The sequence below is a fragment of the Nestor notabilis genome, unplaced genomic scaffold (genome assembly GCF_000696875.1).
Source record: "Nestor notabilis isolate BGI_N333 unplaced genomic scaffold, ASM69687v1 scaffold24100, whole genome shotgun sequence".
Classification (NCBI taxonomy): domain Eukaryota; kingdom Metazoa; phylum Chordata; class Aves; order Psittaciformes; family Psittacidae; genus Nestor; species Nestor notabilis.
Window position 1 is genome coordinate 4,568 of NW_009910137.1, and position 11,818 is coordinate 16,385.

The 11,818-nt window shown below is 55.6% G+C and overlaps 1 protein-coding gene across 1 annotated transcript in view; it reads left to right on the plus strand.

Moving 5' to 3' along the window:
• The window catches only part of LOC104413558 (protein turtle homolog B-like), a gene marked incomplete at both ends in the record, with an annotated part of 17,422 nt that overhangs the window by 2,913 nt on the left and 2,691 nt on the right, over nucleotides 1-11,818 (plus strand). Inside the window, 8 exon segments of the mRNA XM_010024590.1 lie at nucleotides 2,142-2,284; nucleotides 3,040-3,180; nucleotides 4,093-4,209; nucleotides 5,895-6,045; nucleotides 6,647-6,770; nucleotides 9,332-9,507; nucleotides 10,053-10,279; nucleotides 10,441-10,525. Coding sequence (XP_010022892.1) covers nucleotides 2,142-2,284; nucleotides 3,040-3,180; nucleotides 4,093-4,209; nucleotides 5,895-6,045; nucleotides 6,647-6,770; nucleotides 9,332-9,507; nucleotides 10,053-10,279; nucleotides 10,441-10,525 — 1,164 coding nt within the window.

Below are 11,818 nucleotides of genomic sequence, written 5' to 3' on the forward strand. Positions count from 1 at the left end.
CTGCGAGGGGTGGGCCAGCCACAGCTTCTGGGATTCCCGGATGGCATCCCCCATGTGTTTGTAGGGTGTGGGCAACAAGAAAGCAAACAGCCTGAGCATCCTGGGTAGCTTCCACCCTTTGATACAAGTGGGTTCTGATTAGGTGGGCATCTCCCCACCGCACTGTCCTCATCTGTGTCGTGTCGGGCAGGGAAATGCCAGCTCAGGGCTCTCAGACTCAACTACCTGCTTGTGTTCCCCACTATTTATTATGGGGGCATGTTCCCGTGGAGGGTTTTCCTGCTTTGCATGTTGTGTTCTTCAGGCTGTAACTGATCTAAACAAGCAGAGGAGAAGGGGCTGGAGCAGGAGCGTTGCTTCCCACGCTTGTTCTCTGGGGCTCCCCAGGCAGTAATGGGTAGTGTGCCACCATTGGCCTGTGGCATTTGACAGTAATGGCCTCAATTGCTGCTGCTCTCAATGACAATATTACTCGGCTGTAAGAGGCTGCAGAGGGTTTATTTTATACTGATAGACAGGCTTGAGCAAAGCAGGCTCGTGATTTGAGGGTTTTAACTCAATAATGCTGGTCAGTGGGAAGCCCCACACCAGTGGGGAGCTGCGCTGAGAAGGGCTGGTAGGTCCAGTGGTCTCCCTATGGGGATGAATGAAGGGATGACCAAGCAGAGGTGGCTGGATGCACCCGGCTGGGTGGCTCCTGGGAGAGCCTGTGGCCTCAGGCCATTAAATCTGCCCTGCTGCTAATCCAGGACCACTCATCAGGGCTGAAGGCTGTTAAAAATAGCTCTAATGGCAGAAAAACCAGCCTCTGGACAACCTGCCCTCCAGACAGCCCTGCGAGGGGGGCTGCTTGTGCTGCAAACCCCTTTCCTCCACAGCAAACCTCATCCAGACCGGGACTGATCCCTCAGGAGGGAGAATTCCCACCCACCGAAGCAGCCCTCGGATGGGGACATGGCTCTGGGGCATTAGTGAGCCAGGCTGGCCCCTCGCCAGTGACCTAGTAGTGAAAGGCTCGATCCCATTACCCTCTCCCATGCTGCCAGAGCCCTTGATTACATGTCCTAAGAGGTGGAGTGAAGCAGAGGGGGGGGTAAAGCCCATTCCATATGCAGCACTCGGCAAATCTGGGTTACGGTGCCATTGCCGGGGGCACCAGGTTGGGGTTCCGTGTTTTGGCAGGCAGGGAGGGAGCAGAACTCCCAAAGTGGATAGTTTTTACCCCAAGGAAGCGAGTCTTCCATCCCTTCCTCCCAACCACCTCGCCTTTAGCCCCAGCTTTGCGTTTCTGCACCAGCAGCACAGGGATGCTGCATCCCAAAACCACGTTCATCCCTTATTGCAGCGTAAGCCCTGTCAGGCTTTTCCCCCTAACCTCGTGCTGCCGGTGTCTAGACAAGGTTGTGGAAATACTCTTCTTATTAAAAGTAACTTCTTTTTTCCTGCTTTTTTTATCAAGCTGCTTATTAAAGAAAGCCTAGATTCGCTCCAACCCACTCACACTTAATTAAAAAGCTCTTAGAAGCACTGGTAATGACACCTCCTAGACTGGAGCATCGCGAGACTGTGTGGGTGATGCAGCGTGGGGGGGGTTAAGGTGCATATTTTAAGCTTCAGGCATCCTGTTGGGGAGGCAGGAGGTGGCTGATGCTCAACGTGACCCAGGCTCTATGAGCCGCGAGTACAAACAGGCAGGAGGTAAAGGACTTGCAGTAGCCCAGTCATGAACCCCTTCTCCCATCCCTATTGCTGCAGTTGGGGTGTTTTAAGGCTTGGAAGCTGGGATAGTTTTCACTGCTGGTGTGTAGAACCAGGCAGGCTGGGTGTGATGGAGCAGCTTGGGCTTCGGCAGGGCACAACTCAAAGTGGATGTGTCAGCAGATGTACTTAATGCTCCTTCTTAGATGCATCTTTTAATGAGCCCTAGGTAGGAACGCCCTGGGCATGAGGAAAGCCTCCCAGAAATGCCAGGTATTACAGTGGATTTGTGTGTAGGAAGCCTGGAGATAACAGCCTTCGAGAGCCAAGGTGGTATCTGGGCTTGGAATTCATTATCAAAGCGATGGAGATCCTCTGAAGCCGGGTGGCGGAGGAGAGATGGGCTCTTTCCCCACACTAACACGGTGCTGCTGCTCTCCCAGATCCTGCCCGTGTGGTGAACATGCCCCCCGTCATCTATGTTCCCATCGGGATACACGGATACATCCGCTGCCCGGTCGAGGCAGAGCCCCCGGTCACGCTGGTCAAGTGGAACAAAGACGGACGTCCCCTGCGGATCGAGAAGGTAAGGAAGCCCCTGGGGAGGGACATGTGGGGATACAGAGGGATTCGGACCCCATGTCCTCTGCTCAGGCCAGAGAGCATCACCCTGTGTGTCCATCAGGAGAGAAGAAACCCCATAGGATCAGCTGGGTTGGAAAAGACCTTTAAGATCATCAAGTCCAACCTTGACCCTGCCCAGTGCACTAATCCATCCCATGGGTGGGATGATGCTGCTGTTCCTTGTCAGCTGTGGGCAGAGTGAATTCGGGTTCTTGTGTAGACATGATGTCTGCACCTCCCAGACCTTGTGCCTGCTGCCCTCCCAAGTCACATCCTGATGGCCCTGTTTTGATTTCTCCAATGGGAACGGGTGGCTAAAAGACCCTTTTAGTAGCTCTCTGCCATCCTATAATCACAGTTTGATCGTCAGAGCAAGGATATGAGCCATTAAATATTTAAAGAAAACGCTCAGGATCTTAAATTTCCTTAAATATTAATGATCCAAAGTTTTAATTCTGTTTAAACCGGTGAGTTCCTGGTCCTTGGTGCCCTCAGCCCCTCGCGTGAGCTTGTCTCCTTGATGCCACCAGGACGAGGTTTACCTTAGGGGCTGATAGATTCAGATGTTAAGTCTTTTGGGCTACTTGATGGCTTGGGTGCTGCGGATGGAATTGGGCATCTCCTGGAGCATAGCTGGCGGGGGGGATCTGCCTGAAGGGAGAATAAGCAGCAGTGATGGTGTGGGATGAAGCAGCTCCCTCTTTCTCACTGCTGCAGTATGCCGGCTGGAACCTGCTGGAAGATGGGTCGATCCGGATAGAGGAGGCAACTGAAGATGCTCTCGGCACTTACACCTGTGTGCCTTATAACGCCCTGGGTACGATGGGCCAGTCTCCCCCTGCCCGACTGGTACTGAAGGTAACTTTGCTCTGCTCTGCAGCCAAGGGTGGTGTCTTCTCCAGCCAAGAAATGCTCCCAGGGTTAAGGTGCTGCAGTGAATCCGTGTGTGCTTTGTGGAGGGATCTCCTGGTGTAGCCAGGCTTTCTGAACGTGGCTCGTTCTGCCTTCCTGTTCAGCACAGCCCTGCAGGGATGGGTGAGGTGGGGTTTCTAATCCAGGATGCTTATTTGGTTGTTGGTTCAGTGCAGGGATTGAGGATTTACTTTGCTTTTCTGAGCGCTTCTCTGTGAAGAAAGCTCAAGAAGGGCTTTGAGCCCCCAAAACTTGTCTGTTACTCACCTTAACAAAACCCCGTTGCCTTTGCTTTGAACCTTGTGTCTCTTAGCTGTGCTGAGAAAGGTGGATGTGCAGCCTCATGAGCATCCTGGAACACTAGGCAGGTGTAGCTGGATAATATCCCACTGGAGCAGTGGCAAAGGTTGGGCCACAGCCAGTGTATGGTCCAAAAGTGCTGGACCAGGAAACATGTCCCTGGGATGGCCTTTTTGCAACAAACCTGAGCTTGGGTTCATGGAGGGCTTTATTAAAGGGATGATTTGAGCTCTAGAGATGCTCCGTGTGCTCTTGCTGCATTCAGAGCCTGAGGTGTGCTGGGCTCCCAGTGTGGCTGAGGTGGGATTTGCTGCCTCTTCCTTCCCTGAACACCAAGAAGTCCGTGCTTGTGAGCAGCAGTGATTTATTGATCTTGTTGAGATCCGTGGTCGGAGTTGGCACAGGTTGATGCTCCTTGGTGGGGAGTTAGCAACGGATTGATGCTCCTTGGCGGCAGTTGACATGGGTGGGATGCTCCTTGGTGGGAGTTGTCAATGGGTTGATGCTCCTTGATGGGAGTTGGCACAGGTTGATGGGTGCCTTTTCCCTTGGCTGCAGGACCCCCCCTATTTCACGGTGCTACCAGGCTGGGAGTACAGACAGGAGGCAGGGAGGGAGCTGTTGATTCCTTGTGCTGCTGCCGGAGACCCCTTTCCCATCATCGCCTGGAGAAAGGTACCCGGCCTGCCAGACAAATCTGCAGTGCCTTTGGCTTTTGGTGACTATTGCAGACAGAGAAGCCACACTCTGTCCCGGTAAGAACAAACTGCAGGTACAGCTGCTTCGCTTTGGGCTGAGCCACTGCCGTCCTGTCCCGCAGGTGGGTGGGGGAAGCCCAGTTTGTGGCCACCAAGTCCTTGAATCCCATGAAACCAGCACGGGAAAAGCATCTGCAAAGCTGAGCCCTGTCCCTGTCCCCCTCCTCTTCCTCCTCGCCTGCTGGTGAGGTGGTCACCGGGAGGACGTGGCCACCATTCCCATGTGGATCTCCCGTGGTGGAGCATCTCCCATCGCTCAAGCTACCAGGGGACTCTTGGCTGTGTTTTGCTAAGGGGCCAGACCTGTCAGCAACCCTGTGGCTTTGAAGACCTTGGGAAGAAGCTGTTTTAATGATGCTGGACTCATAATGATTCCAGGGTGTCCCTTTCTGTGCCACGCAGGCTGTGGTGGCACAGCTTGAGAGCCACAAGGGCTTTCCAGTCCTCCTGAGCCTTCCCTTTGCTTCCCACCCTTGCTGCTCCCATAGGAAAGCCACCATGCAGGAACCTCCTGTGCTCTTTGTCCCCCCGTCAGGATCTTCTTGCCACGCCTCGTGTCCCCTTCCCAGAGCTCCTGAGAGTGATGGGGTCCCTGTGTCACCCAGTGGGCAGCAGCATCCTCAGTCCTAGCGGTGTGAGATGCTGGATCTCTTTGTGTTCCTTTTACCTGCATGAGGAGGACCATGGCTTGCACAGATTGCAAGTGACCTATCTAAAACTTGCTGTCCCTTTAGTCTTTTTCTCCATCTCATTTTTCTCTTCCCTGCCCCTCACCGTTCTTATTCAGGTCTCTTTTCAACCCTCCTTGTGCCTTCTGGCCACCTTCCTACTGTCATGACTCTGGGCTTATCCCCCCCACGTGCAGTTGGGGCTGGCTTGGGCCGGGCTCAGTTTCCCAGTGCCAGAAGCAAGCTCCCCATCAGCCCACCAGCACTGACCAGTCTCTTGAAGAGCTCCTGAAGACTTGGGCTTGGCACTGGTAGTCCCATGTGCTTTCTGCTCATCCCGTGTGCCATCCAACTGTGTGTCCTGGTGTGGATCAGCAGAGCCCTCTGCATGAAGAACAGCTGAAGAAGACTCGGGACAATGTGGGATTTGCATCATTTGGGCTCATGAGCCTAGAAATGAGTTGCTACAAGATCCATCTTTCAGCTTGAGAGCTCCCGGGCACCTCCCTCCATCCTCCTGCATCCCCACGGGGTCCTCTCTGCCCAAACATCAGACACGAAGGGTCCTGCTGCTGGTCGAGGGGCAGGTTGGGCATCTTGGGGCAACCTGGAATGATGTTTGCTGCTTTGCACCTTCCTGGGCAGCGGCCTCAGCTCTGGATGCTGGCTGCAGTGTCCGTGTGGGTTCCGTGGGGCTCTCCACTCGTGTCGAGTGCCGAGCACCAGCCTCCCTCACACGTTCCTCTCGCGCCCTCCGAGAGGGGGGGGACCCGGCTGCCCTGCCACGACCGGAGAGACCAGCTCCCTTGCCGGTGGCCGGCGCTGTGCCCTGGGCCACGCAGGTAGCTTAGTGACCCCGCTGCCGCCTCGCCCTGCCCCACAACCTGCTGCTGAGTCCTCTTTCTTTCTCTCTTTGCCCGGCTCCTTGCCCAAGGTAGGGAAGCCCAGCAGGAGCAAGCACAACACACTGCCCGGTGGCACCCTGCAGATCCGCTCCCTCGGCAAGGATGACCACGGCGAGTGGGAATGCGTCGCCACCAACATCGTCGCAAGCATTACTGCCAGCACCCACCTCACTGTTGTAGGTAGGTGTGGAAGTGGTGGGACCTCGAGTAAAGAAGGTGGGGATGCTTACCATGGAGAGCAATGTGGCTTTTTGGTGGGGTAAGCTGCTCCTGTTTGGGCCACGAGCTGTCCTGCTGCTGTTTCTAGCTGGAATTCTGGGTGGCCTTTAGCTGGGGCTAGAGGAATCCTTGTGCAATCATGGCTGGGAGCAGACCCCTTCCAGCTGGCAAAGAATCATGGAATGGTTTGGGTTGGAAAGGACCCTAAAGCTCATCCAGTTCCACGAGCTGGAACACCTTCCACTAGCCCAGGTTGTGGGCCACGAGCTGTCCTGCTGCTGTTTCTAGCTGGAATTCTGGGTGGCCTTTAGCTGGGGCTAGAGGAATCCTTGTGCAATCATGGCTGGGAGCAGACCCCTTCCAGCTGGCAAAGAATCATGGAATGGTTTGGGTTGGAAAGGACCCTAAAGCTCATCCAGTTCCACGAGCTGGAACACCTTCCACTAGCCCAGGTTGCTCCAAGCCCCTGTGTCCAACCTGGCTTTGAGCACTTCCAGGGCTGGGGCAGCCACAGCTCCTCTGGTTTTGCTCCCTTTGACCCCATCCCTCATGTCCCTTGCAGGCACAAGCCCTCATGCCCCAACCAGCGTGCACGTGGTGGTGGCCATGACCTCAGCCAACGTCTCCTGGGAGCCCGGCTACGACGGTGGATACGAGCAGACATTCTCAGTTTGGTACGGCCCTCTGTGAGTCATCCTGGCATGCTTTGCTCTCTGCTTCTTTTCCTTTCTAGCTGACCAGAGCTTCCAGCACCTATGGGGGGAGGAGGGTGGGGAGGGTGGCGTGCCCAGCTCCGCACCCATGGGTGTCATTAGAGGGCTGAGTTTGGTGCCCCGGAGAGGTTGGGGTGGGGTGGGGGGTGGGTTGGATCAGGGTGGCCCAGCAGGTTTTGTTGTGCTGGATGGTACAAGGGAGGTGCTTTGCATTCATGTAACTTTGCCCCTGGCATCTCGTTTTGAGATAAACTGTTTATGGAGCTTAACAGGCAGGGAGAGGGTGGGAAATGCAACCTTTAGAGAGCGCCTCCTGGAAGAGCTGTGACTAAGCAGAAATGATCTCTCCTTGCTCTGTGGCTCCCTGGAGGTGATTAAATCCCAGCTCAGTTCACAGCCAGCCACTGTGAGATGAGGGCTGGGGCTTTGCTCCCATCACTCCTGTGCTACCTGGTACCCAAAGCCGATGGGTGCATCCCCTGGGACAAGGGAGGGAGGAATGGAGCTGCAGTGAGGCTGGGGCTCTGCACTTGCTCGTCTTGCATGTCCTTGGAAATGTGAAGGCTTGGGCTGGCATTCTCCAGCCTTTCTTCTTGCTCTCTCTTTCCTTCCTTCCCTTAATTTATCCTGATGGATACTGATAGAGTGGAGATAGGGCAGACGTCACCTGCAATGATTCCTGCTCTGCTCCCCCAGACTGTCGGGAGATGGAAGGAGGGAGGAATGGAGCAGGCAGAGCAGTGCAGACCTTGCTGTGATGAAAATGCCCTTGGGAAGGAGCAGTTAAACCTCTCTGCTCTGGAGAGATGTGGCAGCTGCTGCTATTCTTGCTCTGTGACCTGCTGCTGGTTTCCTGCCTCATCCAGGCTCTTCCAGACCCCTGGGAGAGCAGCCAGCAGCAGGAAGGGTGTTTACACCGAGCTTTCCATAGGGAATTTACAGGGTGCTGTGGGGATAGGGAGCCAGAGACCTGTCTTGCCCTGCTTGTAGGGTGTGAGCATTGGGTGCTATGCTGTTCCTTGGCACCAAGGATCTGGGATGGTGCTGGGTCATCTAGTGTCATGTGGAGAGTTTGGCCATCCCTGTGCTTTCCTCCCTGCTGTGGCTATGGGATGCTCAAGCGAAACACAGCTTCATCCTCGGTGGAGCTGATGCTTCCTCCTTCTTCTGTGGTTATTGATGCTGGAAATGCAAACTCTGCTCCCCAGAGGTAGCCAGACCTACCACAGCATCCCCCCTGCATAGACATTGTCCCTCAGCAAGGATGGTCTCACATCCTGGGGTGGTTAGTGCACCCTCCTCTCACCCCAACTCAGCTCCTTGCCGTTGCGTGTCCCCCCACAGAAGGGGTGTGGAAGGTGATGGAGTTAAATGCCACATGGAAACCTGCTCCGGGCATGGGCTGCTCCACTGCAGTGGCAGTGGGGATCCTGGGAGCTGTATTCCCAGCTGGAGCAGTGGTGGGACAGAGGCTTCCCCACTGGGTTTGGTGGAGCACGCTGCACGTGCATGGCTCTCCACCGACTTGCTTGTTCCCATAGCTTGCTGCTGCTTCTCCTGCCTCACCTTTTGCTCCCTTTACAGCAGCATCACTTTGTCCTTGCTCCATCTTTTACTTCCCACTCGGTGGATTTACCTGGCTGTAAACTGGTGGTTACACATCTGCCCTATTCAGAATAGCCCATCTGCAGCAATCCTTCCCAAATCCTCTACGGACACAACCAAAACCTGCAGCCAAGGGCTGGGACTCGCTAGAGCATCCCTCTAACATGAGTACCAGCACAGTGATGCTCCTTTGGGACACGGGGCCTCTTTCCCCATGGTGCTTCCCAGCAGGGTGATGGCTTGTGGAGGTGGCTGCACACTGGTCTATGCTGGGTTGCACTGGGGTGGCTCTGGGAGCTCTTTTCACCCTGGGTTTGTGGGACAGAAGGCCTGTGTCCTGTGTGCCCCACAAGTGCTTCGCTGCCAAAGCCCAAGTGATGCCCTGGGCTGTGCCGACAGCCCCTGACTTGTGTAGATGTGGCAAAGGTGGTGATTTAGCTCCATGTCTCTTGTGGGATTGCATGGACAGGGATAGAGCTGAGGGAAAACTCAGCTCTGGCTCGGGAGCTGTCGAGGTATAAATGGGAACAGGGCCCATCTCCTGCTCCAACTGTCCCCTTTGCAGCACTCACCGGAGGGAAAACGTGCCAGCTTCTACTTTTGCCCGTGGGAATCTGATGGAGACAACCTCAGAGCAGGGCTGTTGGTGCTGCTTTTGTCCCCGACCCTGCTCAGGGGGTGCAGGGCAGAGGGGGAGGCTGGTGGCAGTGTCTACGAGCCACAGAGTGGCACAATGGGATGCTGGCCCTGGTTATCCCCAAGCCAGCTCTTGGGTGGCGAGTGGCTGCCCCGTGTCCATACACATCACTGCTCTCAAACCAAACCATCGCTCGGGGAAGCTCCATATTCACTCCAGAAGTTAATGCTGCCTCTTGGTCCTCCCTGTCAAAGGCACCTTTCCCTGAGGATGCTCCCTTCTCTCTCGGCAGGATGAAGAGAGCCCAGTTTGGCCCCCACGACTGGCTGGCTCTCCCTCTGCCAGCTGGGTCCAGTTGGCTACTGGTGGATACCTTGGAACCGGAGACTGCGTACCAGTTCAGTGTCTTGGCTCAAAACAAGCTGGGCACCAGCTCCTTCAGTGAGGTGGTCACTGTGAACACTCTAGGTAGGTCCTCCATGGGCACGAGGGGAGGAATGGGAAGGGATTCAGGAGGATGTGGCCTTGTGGCCGATGTGATGCTGATCATCAGCAGTAGTTTGTGGAGGGTCCTGAATGAAGCTTGTAACGTTTGCTGGATGCGTGGGGATCCTTAAAGCTTGGCCTCAGAGGCCACAGGAGAGTTGTGCTGCACCAGTCACCTTTCAGATCTTTCTGAAGTTCAGCTGGGCTCAGGAGGTATTAATGGAGCCCAAAATCACTTGTGTGCAGCTCAGTTGGAGCTCTTGCGTGTTGGTACCTGCTTTGGAGCTGCCTCAGGCAGAGGTGGGAGGAAGCAGGAGCTTTTCTAAGGGGTTTTTCTTGGATCCACTGCATTGTTAGTCCTGCTTTTGGGAAGGATACTGAGATGAGAGTGCAGGCATCAGATACGCCTGAAACTCCAGGAAGCTGGGAACTGCTGCTGCCACAGTGCTCTGTCTGCCCTGATGGGAGAGCATCCTTCATCCTGCCCCATCTCAAAGGTGTCCCTGTCCCATCTGCTCTGTCTCCAGCATTCCCTGTAACAACTCCAGAGCCTCTGGTGTTGGTTACCCCACCGAGGTGCCTAACAGCCAACCGGACACAGCAAGGCGTCCTCTTGTCATGGCTTCCTCCTGCTAACCACAGCTTCCCCATCGACCGCTACATCATGGAATTCCGCGTCGCGGAGAGGTGGGAGATCTTGGATGATGGTATCCCAGGGACTGAGAACGAGTTCTTTGCCAAGGACTTGTCCCAGGTAAGCAGGACCTTCCCACCCCATACATATGGTGTTGCGCTGTGCGCTGCAGCTCTGGGCATGCTTTAGGGGTGGCTCAGTCCCTGTGCTGGGGTCTTCAAGGAGCTGGGCCAGGTTGGAGGCTGCGGTGAGGGACCTGATGGGTGTTCTTGGTGTTTCAGGATACTTGGTACGAGTTCCGTGTCCTGGCGGTCATGCAGGATCTCATCAGTGAACCCAGCAACGTTGCTGGTGTCTCCAGTACAGGTAAGGGGGTGGTTTCTTCTTCTGCCCCAAGCATCTCTGCTTCTACAGGTAGCGCTCAGGTCATGCAGCAGTACTTGCTTATGTGCTTTTGCTGTGAGCTGGGCTGATGGCTGCATGGTTATGGTCAGTGTCCTGGGCATGTTCTTGGTCCCATCCATGTCTGGATGCAGATGGAGCAGCACTGGAGCGGGTTAGTCCTTCCCAAAGAGCATTGTGTTGCAGTGTGGCAGCTCTGCAGGGTGCCTGGAGGACAAAGAAGCAGGCACAGCACAGCCTGGAAATGGGAATGGAAGGTGCAGAGAGGGAAACGTAGCACTGCAGTGCAGAAATCCAAGGGATAAAAAAGCTTTGGAACAGGAGACTGCAGCATGCTGCAGCTTGCGCATGGTCCTGTATCCTCAGATGATGCTCCTGGAGCAAGGGGCAGGGGAGGTGATGGTGATGGGGAAGGCAAGGAGGAGATGGGGCTGTGGAGAACCCTGGTTTTATGGCTCTGCTGGAAAAGCTGAGGAGCAGCACAGCTCTGCTGCGGTCTTCCTCTGCCCCCAAGTGGTGCTGGCACGGTGAGAGCCTGCCTGCTGCAGCCTGCCTGCGTCCCTGCTCCGGCTCCTCTCCCAGAAGCTTTCCCATGGGGTTTAGCAGTGCCTGCAGAAGGTGTATGTGCCCTTCCCGGTGGGAAGCGGGTGCTCCAGGAGGAGCACACTGCAGGAGCACTGGAGTTTGTGGCTTCTTCCCTGGTTATCTGTCAGCTGAGGCAAAAGGGCTTTCTGCTTCTCTGGGCACCCTGTGCCAGCGCCTCGGCACCCTCACAGGGAAGAGCTTCTGCCTTAGATCTAACCTGAACTTGCCCTGTTTCAGTTTGAACCCATCACCCCTTGTCCTGTCGCTCCAGTCCCTGATGCAGAGTCCCTCTGCAGCATCCTTGTAGCCCCCTTCAGACCCTGGAAGCTGCTCTGAGGTCTCCACACAGCTTCTCTTCTCCAGGCTGAGCAGCCCCAATGTTCTCACCCTGTCTTCATACGGGCAGTGCTCCAGCCCCTGAGCATCCTCATGGCCTCCTCTAGACTTGCTCCAACAGCTCCATGTCCTTATATTAGGGGCACCAGAACTACACACTGCTGGAGCAGCTCTGCTCTGGAGCCAGGCTGAGAGAGCTGGGCTGGGGCAGCTGGAGAAGAGAAGGCTCCTGAAGGGGACACCTTAGAGCAGCTCCCGTGCCTAAAGGGGCTCCAGGAAACCCGGAGAGGGGCTTTGGACAAGGGATGTCGGGACAGGACAAGGAGAATGGCTTTA